The sequence below is a fragment of the Ciconia boyciana genome, chromosome 6 (assembly GCF_034638445.1).
Source record: "Ciconia boyciana chromosome 6, ASM3463844v1, whole genome shotgun sequence".
Taxonomy (NCBI): Eukaryota; Metazoa; Chordata; class Aves; order Ciconiiformes; family Ciconiidae; genus Ciconia; species Ciconia boyciana.
This window is the reverse complement of record NC_132939.1, coordinates 28,391,141-28,411,058: the sequence shown is the minus strand read 5'-3', so window position 1 is coordinate 28,411,058 and position 19,918 is coordinate 28,391,141. Positions and strand designations below refer to the sequence as shown.

Sequence of the window (19,918 nt, the reverse complement as noted above, 5' to 3'; positions counted from 1 at the left end):
CTGAAATGGCTGGTGGTTGCTGACTGCAGTGGGATTGAGTCCACCGGTTCGCGGTGCTGCAGCCGGGCTGGCAGCCTGGGCAGCAGTGCGGCCTGCCTGCACAGCCAGCGCCCTTTAAATGGAGCCTGAGGCTTCACATCCTAGGCATTAGTCAGTTTAATCACATCCAAGTAGAAGAGATGTGGTTTCTTCTTTTGGCGGTGCTGCAGCTCTTCCCCAAGACCAGCGTGTCAAGCTGTCCGCTGTGCCGTGACCCGCAGGACCTTCCCCTCGCCCGCCGAGGACAGGCACCCTGCTTTGGCCACAACACAGGCAGCGGGACCGACCAGGCCCCCCGAACAGCCTTGGCTTTACAAGACTGTTGGGAATAAAAACTGGCTCTTAGGCCACAGGAGCCGCCAGCCAGTGCGGGGGGAGGATGGGGGTGGTATGCCAGGAGCAAGTTGTTGAGGCTTTATTTGGGAAAGGGCTGGAAAGATACCACTTCTCACCGTGAAGCCAGGCGCAGCTCCACCTGACCAGTCCCTAGCAGTCAGCTTTGGTTTAATACAGCCAAAGCTCACCAATATCGCTCTGCTTCTGCACTAAGCAACACACGTTTAGATCAGATCTAGACAGTAGTTTAGCCTGCTCTCTGCTAGAGACGGGGTGGAGCAGTACCGGGACGGAGCGAGCCTCTTCTGGGCATTTCTTTGATGGTTAGATGGCTACAGAAATGCTGGCTCTGCAGCTTTTTGGAAGGTGCACTGCTGTGCCTATAGCAGGAGGACTGTGTGCCATCATTTTCAGAGAATCCCTCCCAGCCTAGCCAGTCCTTAGCCCAAAACGTGTCCACAAGGGTTTAGGTACCGGGAGTAAACCCAGCTCGGTTTTGGTCTCCATGTGCCCTCTGCCGGGCGGCATCAGCTGGAGGCAACCACTGAGTCAGAGCCCGGAGGTTTTCTTAACCGAGCACAGCTCCTTTTAGAGCTAAAATTTGCTTCTACTAACGCAGCACCCTTCTCCCTGCCAAGAAAGCAAGCCTCGAGCCGAGCGCACCGCAGCCGTCGTGCAGAGCCACGCTCAGAAAACCCCTCCCGGGGCTGGGGACTTTCTGCGGGCACCGCACCATCCCCTGTGCCTGGGACCCACTGTCCCCGCCTGGTACATACAGCTAAGGAGACAAGAGATTTTATTGTGTTTTATTTAGTAAAATGTTAAAATAAATAAATACAAATTGATCAGATGCTCTGTACCCCCTCCCCCCAACTTTAATTTGCTAAAATCTAAACACATCTGTACCAAAACTGAAACCACAAGGGACTTGAAGGCAGCAAAGAGACTGCAGATCACTATGAGCATCAGGCTAAAAAAAATAGAGATATTTAAAAAACCCAAACCAGCTCATGAGTCGGTGTTCTCATGATGTGATTCTGTGACAACAGAGCAGTACCGGTCAGAAAGGGCATTTTACACCAGGGCCTGCAAGGACGGGAGATTGGCAGGGAGAGGGGCAGCACAGGCGGCACCGGCTCATGGAGAGCAGAGCCATGCTTCACCGTGCGGAAACCCAGCCGGTAGAGAAGCTGCCACTGTCCCCTGGCAGCGCCAGGCCCGCGGCCGCGGGGGGCTGCGCCGCCAGAACTGGGGGCTGTTCACCAAAAGCACCTGGAGAAAGTTGGGCAGGCAGGGGAGAGACCGGGGCTCGGACACGGCGCCCTTCAGTGTCAGCTCCTGGTCCGACCCCAAGCCAGGACTCCCGCTTTACAGCTTGGTCTCAGGTAAAATGCTGGGGGTGTGGGGGGACAGGACGAAGCACGGCACGTAGGCGGGGTGGTGGCATCAACAAGTTACTGAGATGGTGCTGGCAGGATCACAGGAACGTGAAGCTGTGATCGAGGCCTGAGTATTTTCTCTATACAAGCAGAGCTGCCTTCACAACCCGCCTGCCCTCAGTTGTGGATGACACGCAGGATGTTTGCAATTAGAGCTAGTCAGCCCCCAAAAGATGAAGTATCACATGGGAAGCCACCCCACCACTGCCCCAGACCCTCCCAGGCAAACTGCAGCTCACCACCACTTCTCTGCACCACAGGCTCCACTGCTGTTAACACTGCAAAGTCATTTCCTTCCTCCGCGAGAGCCTGGACAGGTTGGCGCTAGCTATCTTCCTCCCCGTTACCTTGCTTAATCTTTGCTTAATCTAGTTTGCAACAGCACCCCTGTGCTTTGCTTCTGTGGGACTATGAGAGGTGGCCAAGGCGCCTCTGCCAGTGTAAGAGGGTGCTTGGGGGGGCCTTGCAGCTGCAACTGGAATGAAGCAGCCCATGGGGCACGACCGCCTGTTGGCTCTGGTTGTGCGGGGCTGCCAGGAAGCTGCCCGAGCCTCAGGGGTTTATGCGGTGGCGTTCTTGATGCCATACGTGACAGGCAGCCAAGACCTTTAAGGAGGGTCTTGGCTGCCTGTCACGTATGGCATCAGGAACGACTCAGAGACAATGTACCTTCTGGAAGGGAGAGCTGACGGGTAAGACGCTACTCCTGGCTCTAGAATCAATCACTGTTTTGATGCCAGCGATAATTAAAGAAACATATGAGACTATGATTAGAAATTACACATTAGCCCAGAACAAGCAGAAACACGCAGCCTCCTGCCGCACCCACCACGGAGCGTGACTTGTACCTCTTCTTTCAACAGTGCCTGCTCTCAGAGCCTGCAGCCCATGAAAAACCGCTCTTGCAGTGTCAGAACTGCCAGTACCCACTTTGCGGAGGGAAATGCGAGGCACAGAGGGATTCTTCCTTTATCTTTTAAATAAGTGCCCTTCCCCCCTCAATTTTGGCATGCCCCGTCTGATAGATCTGGATAACGAGCAAGGGGAGCCCCCTCCCCTTGCTTGCACAGGCACAGCGTCTTCCCAGTGCTGCTGCAATATCAACCCTCAGCGCTGGGGATCCAAAATGAAGGGTGGCCACTGAACACAGCCCCAGGGGCTGGCCTCTGCCCGTGCTGGACCTGCGTAAGCCACTGCCTCCCCTCCCCACCTGAGCTACACCCCCAAGGCCATTCTGGTTGCTCACTAAGAAAAGTGCTTTCTCGAAGCTCAGAGGCAACAATACTTCATTTCTTTTCCAACAACACAGATAAAAGAAGGCAGGCAACAAAAGGGCAGGAATTGGTCGAGGTCTACATTTTCCAGTGTAAATTTAGGAAAAAGAAAAGATGCAAATTCCCCAGGTGGTGAAAAGTCTGCTGAGTGCCAGCAGACTGATACTGCTCGCTGCTTTCCGCTGCTGCCTTTCCACACCACCTCTCCACCCAGGAGAGACAGAGCCAAGCTTACAAGGCCTCTGAGTTCCCCAGGCGCTCCCGATAGTAAACATGCTCTTAAGTACTTCTTCCTTCCTAGATGGGGACTGGGCTGAGTCTCTCATCATCGTCTGAAGCATTTGACACCTGCTTGGATACTACAGAGTGAGGAAGAAAAGACACAGAGAGCTTACTACCCTGCTAACACGCTATAGCTGGGACAGCCATTCTCCCAGGAGGGTGCCCCATGGGCTGCCGCTTAATGTAGCCTTGATGCAGGCCCTCAGCATGGCTCTCCAGGCTCAGCTCCTGAAGGGTTACGTTAAACTTACCACGTGCCCCTGTCTAGCTGCTCTGGTGAACTGCCTTTTTACATGTGTCCCTAAATAAACCAGATCCTAAGAAAACAGGGAGGCATTGCTGCACAGAGGGGTTTTGGCACAGAACTGCCAGACGTGATGGCCCAGAGAACAGGAACCTTGCACAGATACTCCAAGAGACAGCTGAGAAGTACCTGACTTGCAGGTCCTGCCTGGCATCATCTCCTCCGCTCACTCGGGACCCAGGACCTCTTGAAGCTGACACTGGTTTCAACTAGGCTGATCGTGACACTCGAACTAGGAAGGTGCGACCACACTGACGAGCTGAACCTTTGGCTAGTCCCGGGAATATTTCTAGACAGGGAAATTTTTAATTAATTCAGTCCAGATTAAAGCAGGCTCTGGCTGCCCCAAGGTCTGCTTGATCTGCCTTGTCCCACATCGTAGCACAGAAGTCAAACAAGGCTCTGGTCAGGATGGGATGACTCGGCAGCAGAAGCAGAGCTAGGGATGACTTAGTGCCCGCTTCCTTCCCCATCTGCAGCTAAGCTCTTTTCTCCCACCACACTTGGTCCTTTTGGAACACACATCAACCCAAGTCAGAAATTGAGGTAAGACAGCGAGCCTTTTTGTTCTAGCCTTTCCATCGTACTTTCAAACCCTGTAGCTGCATTGATACTTGTCTCCTCACAACGGAGCTCTATTTCGCTCCTGGATTTTTCCTACCCTCACTTTCCCTCCTTCTCATCTCTTTCCATTTCTTTTCTCTGCTCTGCTTTACCCCACATAATCTTCCTTTCGTTTGCTCCTCCTCCTTCCCTTCTTCCTTTCCCCTGTCTCCAGCCCTGTACCCCTTCTCACTGCCCTTGCTTCTCAAAAGAGGCTTCTGTCCTTTCCTTTGTCCCTGCAGCACCCACCTCTGGGCAGGGGAGATGAGAAACCCTGGCCCGATTGTTCTCATGCGACAGACTCCAGCGCCGCACAGCAATTTTCACAGCACCAAGGCTCTTGGCGAGCCTGATTTCCATTCACTGCTCAGGTCATTTAGTAATACTGACAGGGGATACAGACAGACCCTCACACGGGTAAGGTCTTGGTTTTCTGAAACAAGCCCACATCTTAAATTAACCTCTACGAGAGGTGTTTGTCTTTTCATGGGTCTATAATTACCAAGCTTACCAGTGCATGGTATAAATAATTTTCTTTATTGGCAAGTTTCAACTATGTGCTCAGCCTATACAAGACACAATGATGCAGAAAGTTCTTGTCCCAGATAAAAGATAAACATGGGGGAAAACGGGAGCTAAAGGTAAAGGATAGAGAGTCATATTTTTCAAGTATTACATTCCATTCTGTAGGTGTTACAAACAGGACTGAGGCTTAAAGAAGGATCTGAGTAAGACGGCAATAACCTGGAGACAAGATGTCTGCAGCTCTTGTGTTTTCCTAATCCCACCTGATTTTTAGGGCATTCCCTGGTCCAGGTCTGACCACTGAAAACCAGGATCCAACAGCGTGTTGCTGCGAGGCTCACTTGCGTGCCCTCAGAACCAGTACCTAGCTGGCTGTTGGAAGGGTTCTTCGGAGACCTTTTGCCTTCTGAATGCCAGAAACTATAGAATCCACATAGTGCTTGGGAATGGCCTTTGCTGAGGTAGTTTGTTGGCCAGGCAAGTCTAAGCGCCAAATGAATTAGCTGCACAACAAAACATCTTCCTCTTTCTCCAGGTTCCTGACTCTTCTGAAGAGTTTCTACGTACTTGTCAGAAAACTTTCTGCAGTAACCCAGCAATTCTGAACTTGCCCTGGATCTTCAGAATCCCAATGGAGGACAAATGGAGGTGAAGAAGGGTCAAAACAGTTCTGAAAAGACATAGGGGCATGGTCCACAAGGAAGCGTAATATCAGTATTTCAATGGTTATCTGAGCAGCTCACTGAGAGAGGCCCTCAGTAAAAAAGTGAATTTTGGTTTGACATCGGAATATGATATTTTAAAAACATGTTTTATTAAAAAACTTGTAGTCATCATTAGTGCTTCAAAAGCAAAGAAGGCAGGGTGCAACCCAGCTGGGGAAAAAAAAGAAAGAAACGTGCACTGCAAATTTACAAATCTTTTCCACTGTATCCACATGGGAAGAAAATTTCAGAGTTTATTCCCTGTATTGTGGACTGCCACAGCTTCATGGGGCTAAGAGGGAGATTTCACTCTGGGACCTCCCAAGTGCTGATCATGCTGCTTTTCAGGGCTGTCTCTGCAACAGTACAGGGAAGAAGATGATTTGAAGCCAAGGAGGTCAGAATTAGTGTTCACATTTCTAGACAGCTGGAATACAGATTTGCTTTCTTAAGCCTGGTCAGCTAGGAAGGATAAAATACAATATTGTTTCTTCTACCAACAACAAAACTGACAGATCTGCCCATACAATTATCACCTCTTTAATTTGTAGTTTAGCAGCTTTTAATTCATATCCCCACTGACAGAAACCTGCTTGCAAGAAAGAACAAAGTCCTTGTTTTGCTCATGCAAACCATTAGTTCATCCTACCGACATGGTAATTCCTGGCTAATGATGTCCTTGAAGAATCATCCATGCTACTCACCCTACCTGCCAGTCATCCCTAGAATTATTGCCTTTACCGTGTTTTGTACAGCACTAAAACCACTGCTGGCTCTAAACAAAGATAATGAGAATACTAATGATAATACTAATGCTTCTAGCCAGGTCACATGTTTGCTTTCCCACTCTGACCACAACACACCTTTCCAGCTGTTTAAAGAACAGATTGCAAAGGGAAGGGAAAAAGCTACTTCTGCAATGCTTACTCTATTTCTGAGCAAAGGAGGAGGGTGACTTCTTAAAGCCCTTAGCACTAGGCTGAGAGCCAGGACCGTCTCTGATATGAGCTTCCTCTGTGGTCTCATCTCCTCCTTTATAACAGAGATTTAAAAGCCACTTATTTCCCACCAATGACAAGCAATGACATAAGAATTAGTCAATATCTTGATGGTGGTTTGGAAATACAAAACACCAGTCATTATGACAGCTTCCCAAAGAGCAGAAGTTTTAGTACAAACTCACTCTATCTCAAATATTACATGAGAAAAAAACCCAAACAATCCAAACCCAGAAGACAGGTTTGAGCTTTAAGCTGTCAAAGAGTTTATATTTCTCCCTTGGTTGTAACCTCTTAGAGCAGTGAGAAAAAAAACATTTTCCTCTGTATTTAGCAAATGCCAATTCCCCTTCCACCTTACTGTTGCTAATTGGGCAGAGATAACCCCAATTTACTTGCGTCTGTGTAGCAGCACCATTGCCAGTGTCAGTGCAGCCCTGGGAATGCTCCTTGCCTGTTGACTGATACTGCTGCAGAGCCAGGAGGGAAAGCATCATCCAAACAGGATCAGCGAGAGAGAGAAAACTACCTAGCAGCATCAAAAAGTCTAAGTTAAGATCATTTCTCTGCCAGGTAATGATTAACTAAAGGCATCCTTTCACAGTCTGGAACACAGATGTTGTAACAAAAGGGACATAAAAGTCTATACTTATCTACTCGGATTCTGGAGACAAGCAGATGCCTCAGAAAAGCTGTAATAGCTGTTTTAACATCTCCTGGCTGGTTAACTGTGCTCAAATTTAAATACAGCTACCACTGAATTTCACTTCCATCCCCTCCTGAACTGGCAAAGAAAACAGGAGGACTGTCAAGTCTTCAGGCATAGCCTGCTACCCCAAATAGTGCAGTGCTTCCAAGAGAGCTCAGAAGATAACACCAGAAATAAGAACATGAGAACCATGAAGACTCAGTGCACCTATCCCTAGAGACTGTCTCTTACCAGGAATGTATTCGATGCTTCGGAAGATGATGTTGAGAATTACCCAAGTGGCCAACTAGAGAACAACCTGGCTAAGAAGGCAGCTTATCCTGAGTATCTGGCCGTTAGCTGCTGGCTCATATTCTAAAGAAAGAAGGCTCATGTTCAGGTTTTTTTTTTCTCTTCATCCCCTGAAATACATAGTCCTTTGTTTAAATGCTATGGGTTGCTGGCCCAGTGCTGCCCTATGGTAATGACCCCCACTGGTAACTGGGTTGATGCAAGGACATTTTTAGTTTGATCAGTTTTGACGTCGTCGGCCCAGCTGTCTCCCTGCCACTTGTGCTAACTTAATCTTACAGCTCTGCTAGTTCCAGAGCAGAACTCAAACATCAAAAAACAGAGTCGAGGTTATCACAGGTTCAGCTGAGAAGTGCACGTAAGAGTCACTTTCCCAACTACAGACAAATGTGAGAACTTGGGATATCAGTTCTGAGCTCAGAGCTGAAAATAGTGCATGCTCCTATAGAAGGAATAAAAGTCCTTAAAGGGCAGAAGGGCAACCTAAAGGAGAGGGAAGAAAACAGCTCCAAGAATCCCACAGAAGCATACTTGGCTGTGGCAGCAAAGAGACTCTCTCAGGCTATGTAGTGTCTGGAGTATTCACTTCTTCTTGCTCAGAAATGCATCCTTGAAATACAAAGCTCTTCTACCTTCCACTAGAAACAGCTGAGCAGGTCTGCCTTGCCACCCAACGCATGCTCTCAAGGGCACCACACCAGGGACTCTGCCTCACATTGTGTGTGTAGTGGCTCAACTCTGCTCCCACTGGAAGTAAAGGGAGTTTTCCCAGTACTTCCAGTGGAAATGGGGTTTACCCAAATGTTTATATGCAGTAGTGAAACTAGGCAGCTCTGGGACACAACCCTAAGTGACTAGGATCAGCACTTTAAACTGAGACAGACCCCACAATAATAGGAAGCACAAGGCAAGCTTTGCTATCTAGAGTGAAAAGATTATACATAAGAGATGAACTTCTTAAACAAGAGGATATAACAGAAGGCGATTTCAGCCCAACCAACTCACTGTCTTTCATTCTCAAGCTCTAATCAGTCCATACCACAAAACTATAAAAGCCTTAAACAAGCACGCTGCCAATTGCTTTTCTCTGGGTTACAAACACATGAAAGAATGGGGGAGATACAGTAACAGCAGAGACAAGCCTGGCAGATCCTCCAGGTGGGGTGAGGTCCAGCACTGTAGGATGCGATTCTCTTTAGAGCTTAGCCAGTAGCATGTATGGTATAATCTATGGAAACTGTCCCATTGGATTTTAAAACACAAACACAGCAGAATGTCATCATAAATAAGCAAAGTCTGTGTTAAAAAATTCTAAGTACACAGCATTTTCTCCAGTTCTGACACCTTTTTAATAGAAATCACTTGTTTAGGAAACAAATAGCACTTTTGTAATTTTTTTTTTTTTTTTTTTACAATGTTTCTTACCTTGATCTTATTTTAAGTAACACTAGGAAGACCTCAATATCTTTTATTTTCCTTTTTAATTTAAAAAAAGTTGGTTTTTTTCCCCCAGATACAAAGATTTTGCCCTTGCATAAAAAAACAGTGCCCAAAACGATGACACAAGGACTCACAAAGACTCACTGTATCTCACTGACACTATTACTTCTAATCTATACCATGCAAGGTCCCATCTACCTCTTTAATTAGACTGTCAGCCTGAAAAACAGCTTTTCTATTCCTTATTTAGTTCTTGTTACCAAAAGAAGAGAAAGGAAGTGAAAGAAAAGGACATTTCTCTGTTCAGTTCACACATCTGGGTCATGTGCTACTTTGTTCAGGATACCTTTGTTGTTTATAAATATAGAAAAGGGTTGGAATCTCATTTTCAAGTAATCGATGCACATTTTCTCTTGGGACACCTCCGTCCAATGCTCCAAGCTGACCCTGGATTCTGGCCCTCTATTTTCCCATTCCCAACATAGGCTTTCTGGATGAGTGTGAGGACCCAAACCAATTCTGCAAAGCTTGTCTGTTGTTTAATGTGAAGAAATAGGATTAACCCAAAGCTGTTGGGACAGTAGATCCTCAGCCTGTACATGTGCTGGTTACTCAGTGAAAAGTCCATCTCCTTTCCTTTTGTACATCTCCTGTCTAAACAATAGTAAATACTGCTTATTTGATAGACTTGTCCCTTCTGGGCACTGGGATTTGATAATTTATATTTCTGTTTTTTTGGTTTAATAGTACTGAGAGTTTAGAAACAGGAAAAGCCCACAGGCTCTTTGGACTTGTTTTTGTTTTCCCCTAGCTAAACAAACTGTTCTGCAAATAAGGATTTGAAACCTGCTCTCCTCCCCCATCCCTGCTCCTCACCCCAAACAAAAATAAAACAAACCTATAGTGGCTGTGGAGGCTGCTGCAGGCACACACTGGTGTAAAATATAGAGAGAGTAAATATATTATTTCACTTGGCATGGTGCTGGCAAAGAACCCCCAGCTGGCACTATTCATGTAACATGATCCAAACTTTGCATGTACACACAGAATAAGAAGGATCAATTGGCAAACTCCGGTGCCGCCTGGCACAAGCATCTTCACGCTCTCTCTGGAACCAAAGAACTAAAGAATTCTGCACTTTCCAGAAGAAATCCGGTTTTGCTTTTCTAGAGTTTCGTAATTTTGCTCTTCCTCCTCGCCGCCACCTCCCTTGGCTCCTTCTTAACTTCACTGTGTTATTTAGTCTCATCGCCCTTGTTACAGTTCACCATGCAGCTCTGGGAAGGGGAGGGGGCTAAGGTGGAGGTGGCAGCATTAGTATTGTTAGTGGAGTCCATGCCATTGGAGATGGCTACTGAATTGACCTCAGAGTTTATGGGTTTTGAAAGGTCGATGCCTTGGATGAGGCGGATCAGCTGTTTTACCTTCTCCAAGGAGCTGTGCATCTCCTTCTGTTTTGCAAGGATGGTATTCTTCATTTCCATGCATTTCTGCAGCAAAACAGAAAAGCAATAATAAGTTAAAGCTTATGAATGAATGAAGGAATATGACATTCACAGATCTAAATGTAAATATGCAGAAAAGACTGTAGCTGCAGTTTCACTTTCCTAGCCTAGAAGAAAAAGAGTCTCAGGGCTGTGGTTCACAGGAGAATTCATATTTGCAGGCTGAGGAATTAAATTGCCAGTACATAGCTGTCACCTGCTATGGCCCCCTTTCATCCCAAGGTGTTTTGCAAATCCACACAGACAGCTCTATCCTTTTGTGTTCCTTTTGAAGGGAAAGTTCCAAGTATATGTTCTTATTTTTCTATTAGTATTGCATTGCTGAAATTTCTTTAGCTCAGATCTGCAAACTCAGGCATCCTACTGCAGCTGACTGCTGACAGTGTGTGTGCATGCTGCTAATGGGATACAGCCTTTGCTTTCACGTACATTTTAGCAGGAACATCACTTCCTCCTCTCAATAAATAAAGGGGCACTTGAAAAGAAAACCAAGCCTTTCTTCACTTGAAAATCTTATTTTGTGGCCACTTCTTTCTCTTAGAAGCGGTAGTAACCTAGCTAGCTCATCAGTTAAAAGTCAGGGTAAGATAACTTTAAAAAAAGCCCACAAATGATGTTTCAAGGGTGAAATCTGCTTATATCTATATCTGAAACTCTCAAAAAGGAGATGGTAGCTATGTCTGGTAGCAACCAGACAGGTAGCAACCTCCCTACATTTTTTAAAACTTTTAGCCACGCTGATCTCCAGACACTGTTGGTTTCAGCTTTACTATTTTGCTCATGGCATCATAGAAATGCCACAAAATTTAGACCTAATGTGTCTTTTTTGGACAGTTCCAATGAAAGTATAAACAATGACTTGATCATAGAAAATAAAGCATTCCCCTTACCTACTGTCAATCCCTCATGTTAAGGGCTTGCATCTGCCTGGGTACATCACTGAGAAAGAGCGTTAGTGCTCTAGTGCTGCTCAGGTTAGGCCCAGCTACTGCTAAGCAGAAGATGACAGCCTCCAGAACTGCTAACCAGCACCTCTCATCACTTGTTTGCTCACAATCGTTTTATTTGTATCGTCAGCATTTAGGGGTCTTTAAACATGGGACACTTACTTTTGTTCTAATAGGTAAAGACAGGCAGACTGGAAAGTGCATCTGCATTGAAAAAGAAAAGTCTGTACTTCTGTATCCAGCCTTACAGATGCTGCCACATAAGAGATTTCAGTATTTTTCATTCTGTGATACTGACTAGGGCTACGCTAAGTGAGGGGCTCAAACTTTACACTGGCAACTCAAGAGCCTGATTTGCATATTAAGGTGAGAAGAGAGAGCAAATTAATATGTATGCTCCAATTACTGTGATAAACTAAGGTGGAAACTACAGCTTCTGGTTAGAAGTATGACATTGTCTAATTAATATTATGCAGATACATGCACAGCATCCAGCTGCTGACTGCCAAGGCAACATTGTCAACAGCCCAAGAGCCAGTCATGAGTAAATGGTCACTTTTGTATTAGGAAGGTATGAAAAACGCACCAAGACTGTAACTCTTATTAGACACAGAGGCCCAATGATTCATATTTAAGTGAGCCACTGGAGAATTTGACTTAATCTACTGCCCACAGACAATAATGCTCTGGGTCATGTTTGTCAGCTGCTGATATTACAGGTCACCACACATCTACAATATAAGGTCAGCATGGATCATGTGTAAGTGACTCAATCTAAGTATATGTTGCCTGCATTTCATTCCTGCTCCCCAAAGTCCTAAAAAGCAAAGGAAAGTGCTCACTCAGTTCTCAGTAAATCCAGTAGAAGACAGGTCTAGTACATGGAGTCACTCTGTAGTTTTCTCTCTGCATTCTGGCACCAGAACACAGGTGCAGAGCTATTTGGGAGGGCAATACTCACCGTTATAGAATTGCTGAGCTGTTTGACCTTCTGCTCTAGTTGTTCTCTTTCCTGTTTTAAATCTGAACTCCATTTAAGTAGTTTCTGTTTTTCCTCTTCTTTTGCTACAAAACAGAATATTAATCAGAATATTTAAAATGTTCCTGTTAAAACAGTGGACAGAGGCTCTAAACTGGTTCATGTAAAAAGGGTAATTGTGTTTTAAGTCCATTCACAACTTGCGCACTAAATCACACCTAAAATTTCACCTACATACACAAGCATCACAGAAGGCTTAACAAATATTTAGACTGCTATTTTCACTTCACTAGTGATTAAGGTTCCTCCCCTTTAATTTCCTTTTGTAAAGGAAGTACCATTCTATCCCATTCCCAAAATAACATCTTCCATTATTAAAAGTGAAACAAAAGTGGTGTTCTCCATTTTCCTACCTGCTTTATATGCAATATATGAATGAACAATTGCTAAAGTTCCTGGCCATGGGATTGCTTCTTCCTTCTTTAGCATCTGAAAGAAAAGCGTTTAGATTTAGCTGGTACACAATATACCTCTAGGAAAGCAAAAAGGAGAGAGAGGAAGAGGGACAGACTGAGGATTTTCTTTTATGGCTATCATTAGTCTCAGCCCTGTTAACATGAAGCTTTGCAGACCTGTTCTGAGATTTTACAGAGGGAATTATTCACAATTGTATTGTGGCTCCCACAAAGCAGGCCTGTTTCTTACAAATGTCAGCATTTTCTCAAATTCCCTCCATAGCCACAAATAAACTCTACTAATGAAACTGAACAACTTAAAAGAGGAATGAAAGGATAATATATCTGAACTCAAACTTGCCAGGAGACATAAACATTATTTCATAGTTCAGACAAATTGCTGATCTTAGTTGCTCTGGGAGAAAACTTTTCATGGCACAGAGCAGTCTCCACACTATATATTCAAACATCACCCTTCCTGGCTAGTAAAACAGGAAACCGTCCTATCTCCCCTTCTTATCAGAATCATCTTAATAGAGCTGTCAAACCCTCTTTGTAAGGGTAAGCACCATTTATGTCTTTCAGATTCTTCCTACATATTCCTTCCTAACAAACTTATTTTGAGAGGAAAGACATGTATTGTGTCTTTTTAATAAGTGAATCAGAGGGGTGTCTCAGAAGATAGAGGACTCTGTCACTTTACAGTGAAATAACTCAGATTTTTTCCCCCCTAATTTTGTGGGAAACTATCACTTAAGTATGAAGAGGAGGGATAAGGTGAGAGTAGGCAAGAGTGGGAGTAGGGAAGTGGTAACACCCCCTCCTCACTTGCAACTACTGACCAAGTCATTTGAGTTTTGCATTTTCATTCTTCTGAACAGCATATTCTGAACAGGCTGTTTTCTTATGTTACCATCTGGCTAACCGAAGGTCACGTGGGCGACCAAGCAATATGCTAAATCAGACAAAACGCTAACAGCTTCAGGCTGCTGATTATCAGCAATCCTTTGCAACTTCTGGAGTTCAATGTAAGGGTTAGGAATACAATAGTTTACTTCTTTGTCTTGTAATCTCAATGCAACTATGAACAAAATTTTAACATATCATCTGTTTACTTCAATTGTGTACTTTCAGAAAGCGATATGGAAGGAAGAACAACCAAACTGTTCTTCGCCTACCCTCATTATACTGATGCTGGATAATATTACAATGATTATTATGATTCAGAGATCACTGAAGACAACCTCTCTGATATTTGATTTATATGAGTAAACAGGGGCTTATATTTGTTCTATCTATTGAGGTAGGCTTGTGCAAATGTTTCATTTATTTGTCCAGAAGAATATACTAATAACTTTCGAAGAAACAATGAGCTTAAGATGAACAGGAAAATTTATATGGGTCATAGAGAACCTTTCCCAAACATTTGTGTGCTTTGGCCCAGAAAAAGAGTAAAAACAAGGGTAACAAATATGGTAACAAAGAGTAAAAACAAGGGTAACAATCCCAAATATGGGAGCAAGACTTAACAGTTTTGTATTTGCACACATCCCAACAGAGGTAATTCAACCAAATTCACACAAGCCTTATTACAGATCAAATAGATTTGTTCGGTGTCAGATTGTCTTGATCTAAGTAAGCCAAGTGATCTGGTTATTTTCTTTAACGCAGAAAAATCTATATAGTGCATTGTGTATAATTCTCCCTGTCTGTCAAACAATACCTGGTCTTGACATTTGGGACAGATCCACATGCCCTTGGGAATGGTTTTCAGAGGCGGGTCCAGACAGTCCAGGTGATAAACACGTGAACATGTGTCACACATCAGCAACTGCCCGCTTTTTCTGCAAACACTGCAAAAATCCTCATGGATATCGCCCTATAAAATTGAGGGGAAGGGGTGTGGGTGAGAGAAAGAGAGAGAGAGAAGGCAAAAAGTGAACTTTGATCTTTGACATCTACATCCTAGTTGAATGCAAAGTTTACAGCACAAACTATGTCTAAGGGGATTCCAAATGGTCAAACCCTTTTTAGGACGTGAAACAGGAAAACCAGGCAGGATGTCAGAAACACTGAGATCTGTCCTCCCAAACACTCCCTCTGTCCTCCCAAGGCAAAATGTTACAGTGAACACTTACTACCATAGCTTCTCTTACAACTGCTACCCCATAGTCTGTCTTCTTTAAGATTCTCTCCTTACCCTGCTCTTTTTTTTTTTTTTTGCCTGAAGTGATGAGCTACCCACTTTCTTAACCCTTCTCATTTCTGGATGTAAGCATAACTCCACTTTGGAATGCTGATGAGGCTGTCTCTTGCCAGTAATAGTATGTAAGAAACCCCAATTGAATGACTTAAAAAAGACACTGTCAAATATTTAGGTCACCTTTAAAAATGAAACTGGAAGGAAAAGGTGGTGTGCTTGTAAATGAAAAAGAGCAGAATGAATTATGTTCTGAGACAATTCTTTTTACTTCACTTAGGTTACCTCCAATTGCACGAAGAAAGCTGTGACTGAAAATTTTCTCATTCTCTATAGAGAGTGGTTTATGTTTCATCACTAACATAGGCTGAGAAGCCAGGGTGAGGGAATACCAAGAGAAATTTTCTAACTAAGGGAATTTTTAAAGAAAGAATTGAAAACATTACTGGCAGTGCCTCTTAAAAAAACTAGGTTTAGTTACTATTGCATCACCATCAGAGAGAATTTTTTTCTACAGCCATTAACTTCCCAGAAAGATAGGTCCAACTTTTGTCACTTTCTCTTCTCTCTCTCTCCTCCTGTTACTCCCATCTCATGCTTGGGGTGAAGGTGGTGTTTCTGTTTGGTTTTCTTTGGGTTTTGGATATTTGAACAGAGAAGGATGAAAGAAAGATGGCTCAGCATCCACAGAGGAGGAGAGGGGCACAGCAGCCCTCTCCTCTCACCGCTGTGGGCTGTCCTGGCAACTCGACATATTCAAGGCCCCACCTGGAGTCTGAAATACACACTTCTCACCAACTTCGGTCAAAGTTTCACACACAGCAGATCTGCAAGATCGTGATCTTAAGATGTGTGTGTCGAGTCAAACTGCACGTATACACTCCCCCTGTATGAAATATCAATGTGTGCAATGTTTCATTTTGACCCATACAGTCTTTTCACGTGTGTGAATAAGTTCTATCAATTTGGAGGGATAGCAGACTTGGCCGTGCACTTACACATTAAGTTGCCAGGCAAGAAAAATGACACTAATCTCTACTATGGATAAAATATTAAACATATTAGAAGAATGACACACAAGCAATCTGCTCAGGTTTCTACTTCCCGGCTCTATTGCTGATGAGGCCTTTCTTCAAATGGAAGTCTATTCTTCTCTTAATTCCCAAGGTTAGCACTGATGTCATGTTTTGTAAAGGATCAATCTTTAGTGAATTTTCAGTGCCATGTTTTGGTTCCGTAACTCCTAGGGATCACTGAGACCTGGGTTATGGTATTATTTCATCCTTTAACACCAAAATGTTCCTCAGCATTAAATGAAGAATTAAATGAGTGACATTTCATGCCTCTTGTGAAGTGAGCTGTGTAACCAGGCTGGGAAGAACTTCTTTTCCTCTATCATGCATTCTATGAGTACAAGGAAAAGAAGGCAGGCAGGAGATGTGATATAAGCTAAAACAAAATCCTCTGCAACCTAAGGAAAATTTAGGAGGAAAATTCTCACATTTTAGAAGAAAATTCTCATTCTAGAGCATTACATGTGTTAAGATGCTTTGGTTGCCACAGACTACACGATGGCACTTGGTAACTGGCTCAGGTGCAAAATTATTGGTGTGTTGAAAACCAAACCTGTTTTGTCTAATACCCCGCAGAAAGAGACCTACACAAGAGACACATGCAGTTGCTTCTTGACAGGGAAACATTTAGAAATTTAGACCCAGAACCTTCTAAATTGAGCTGAATGCTGCAGAACCTGAAGTGACACAGCTGGTCAGCGTGAAATGCGGCTGAATGCACTGAGATGACAACACACATGCACAAAATCCACAGTCCTATTTTTGGTAATGCAAAATTCAGGGCATTTCCTCAGAATTAATAACCAGCCTTACCAAATCCCAGCCACTGTTTGATTCCAAAGAAATGCCCCAGATTTTATGGGCAGTTAATAAATATATGCATAAAGGGGGGCTGGATTTGATGTGACATGCACCCCACTCGTCTCAGCTTCTGGACCAGCTCTGTGAAGGCTATGGGCAGCCAACTTAGGCTAGAGCACAGTTCACTGAGGCTGCTCTAACACATGCTACAGGCTGAAGAGACTGAAGAATAATTTCAGAACAAAGGCCATAAAAGGTGATTTAATGTCACTTTTTGCTCTACTTCCTCTGCACCAAGAGACCAGGAAAATAAATGAAAGCTTTTTGGACAGCTAACAGTTTATTTTTATAAAGTGTCTAGAGCAGCAGGGCCTGGCTTTAAGCAATAGAACTGAATAATACAGTATCTAATCAGAAGTATATGTAGTTTGTGTGTTTGAATATGTAATATCTATACTTATATGTACATTTCACTAGAACAACATGGGAAAACTAAATATTCTGCAACAGATTATCATAGGTTATCATAACGTATGATGTAAGTGAATTAAGTTATCAGAAGCAATAATAATTTTGGCATTTCCTAACTTTTATGGGCTTGACTTTGCAATCTGAATGTTCTCTAATGCTCCTCTCAATTGAAATATTGTTTTGATATAAAAAGTTTACTAATAAAAAGGCATTTTGTGACCACAAACCTGAACCATCACTAGAATAGAGATTTTTGCACTATTCTTACTGCTGAGTAATTGACTGTCAAAGGCAATTGCTATCTTCCAGGTGAAGGAAGCCCTCCACTACTCCCTCCACTACTGTGTGAGGGAGAATCACAGATAACCAAGTGGATCACAGCCAATTGCCGAATAGAAAAAAGAAAAGAGGGGAAAAAAAAAAAGTTTTGCTCAATCCTGCCTAGTACATTACTTCCTTCCTTTTCCCAGATTCTATTCCAACTTTCTGCTCATCCATCCTTATCACCAATCCCATCTCAAGTTCCTGCTTCATCCTCCCTTCAAACTTTATCCCTGTCATTCAGAGAATGACAATTCAGGAGAAAGGCAAGAAGGCTGTTCCGGGCCATGGTGCCTGGTGCCAAGTGCTTGGCCTGATTTGTAATTTTCATAGGTTGGCTAAAGACAAAGATTACTCAAGTGCTAAATATCAAATTTCTAATGCCTACAGAAATTAGACCTTCTCAGCAAATTAATGCAAAAATACTTTAAAGATGGGCAAAACTGCAGTTTTCTTCTACATCTGTCTGAGGAACTGCTCAATTCTTTTAACTGAGACTTCTGAAATAGCCTTTTACTTAGGCATGCACTTGTTGTGTTTTCATTTTTAAGTCCCCAAAAGCTGCAGGCTGTAACTACAGACAACATTTTCTGTCGATCCAGAATAGAGACCTTTCTATATTCACATCATCTGCTAACAGTGTAGATCCTCTTCAACATGACATGGACTGGCCTCGCTGCCAAAAGAAGTGATCCTGCTTTCTCTATATGCCCAGACACTCATTTCTGTCCCCTGCATGAGGCTGGCACAAGAATGTATGCATCTATAAAATTCACCAGATTAGGGCATGAACTTGGCTAAGACTAACAATTTTTAGCTATACCAGTTCCCTTATGCAGATCACAATGTGGCCTCAGATATATCTGTGCTGGAACAACATAGGAGGCATTTAAGGGATGAGAAAAGACTGGGGGTGACAGGCAGGACAGTTGTTCTCAGTGGTAGCACCCGCCATAAACTGTAGCATGAGCATTTCAGTGTATACTGTATTCTACATCTAATTAAGCTGCAAGCTCCTTAAATGCAAAAGATGTAATTTTCCTCTTTGTCTTCATCTCCAGCATGACTCGTACTGTTGGTGTTTAAATATATAGTACTTTTCCAGCATTATATAGCACTTTTCCAGCCAAGAATGCTAAGGGTTTTTACAAGTATTGCTAAGTTCTCAAAACTCAAATAGGAAAAGGAAGCACCATGCCAAATGTATGAATGGGGGAAACCAAATCACAAAAAAGGGATGTGACTGCACAAGCTTATACAGCAATTTTATGAGAACATATTAACAGAAGACTACCTGCCAACTCATGATGGCAATGAGAAACCATTCCTGTCTTTATGATTAGCAACTAAGAATTATAACATGTAATGACAGAAGAACAGATCTCATATTTACTTCCTTTCCAGTATTTTGTTGTCTCTGAAGGTTCAAATTTTGTTTAATAGTCTATTTGTAATTAAAAAAATATTTTTATGAGCACTTTGAAAAATATTTTCTGCTTTTACATGTATTTTATTTTATATGGAATTCAATAACAAGTATTTCTGAAAAGCCTACCAAATTAGCCCAACTGATAGCAAATATGCATTGAATGGGACTTTGGGATAAAATTCTTTCAAAAAATTAAACCCACAAAAATGTTAGTGCTGTTGCATATGTATAAACTAAATGACTTGTCTGGAAACATGTTAAAGGAGATTTATATATGATTCTGAAGGGGAAAGAGTGCTACTGTGCTATGTTATATGCTCAGGTAAGAGAGAATGTTAATTACCTGCTGTGTAATCTTCCACTGTCTCCTTTAAAATACCTCTATTTTCATTAATTAATGAATGTTAAAGTGATCCAGAACCTAAGCCTAAATACTATCCAAATTCAGAAAATTCAGGGCATTCAGAAGTAGATTTGAATACTACAGAAATTCACTATTCTTGATTTAGCTTGCTGCCACCAGGCACTGCAGAAAACAGGGCAACAACTCATTATACTGTTTTGAGAGCTCTTACACAGTGCGAAAAGACTCAGCAGTATACACACACAAGTCAGAGATGGAAAAGACCCCCACCACATTATCCAGTCCTTCTCTTGGGGCCAATGTAAAAAATGTGCTCTCCAGCATGTTTGCTAGTTGTTTGTACTGCTTACTTTTAAAAGGCCCCAGAGATGGAGCTGCCCCACCTTCTCCCTGAGGGGCTGTTCCACAGTCCCATTCATTTGACTGTCA

At 43.3% G+C, this 19,918-nt stretch overlaps 1 protein-coding gene across 11 annotated transcripts in view; it reads right to left on the bottom strand.

The window, feature by feature from the left end:
• Positions 1–2,473: 2,473 nt before the first annotated feature.
• PHF21A (PHD finger protein 21A) overlaps positions 2,474–19,918 on the bottom strand; it is a 139,456-nt gene continuing 122,011 nt past the window's right edge. For 9 of the 11 annotated variants that reach the window (XM_072863752.1, XM_072863759.1, XM_072863761.1 and 6 more), the window contains 4 exons: positions 14,554–14,709; positions 12,789–12,864; positions 12,358–12,461; positions 5,480–10,434 (listed from right to left, as the gene is read on the bottom strand). In XM_072863752.1, coding sequence (XP_072719853.1) covers positions 10,180–10,434; positions 12,358–12,461; positions 12,789–12,864; positions 14,554–14,709 — 591 coding nt within the window. In that variant the 3' untranslated portion in view covers positions 5,480–10,179. The other 2 variants (XM_072863760.1, XM_072863762.1) reach the window with 2 other exon arrangements.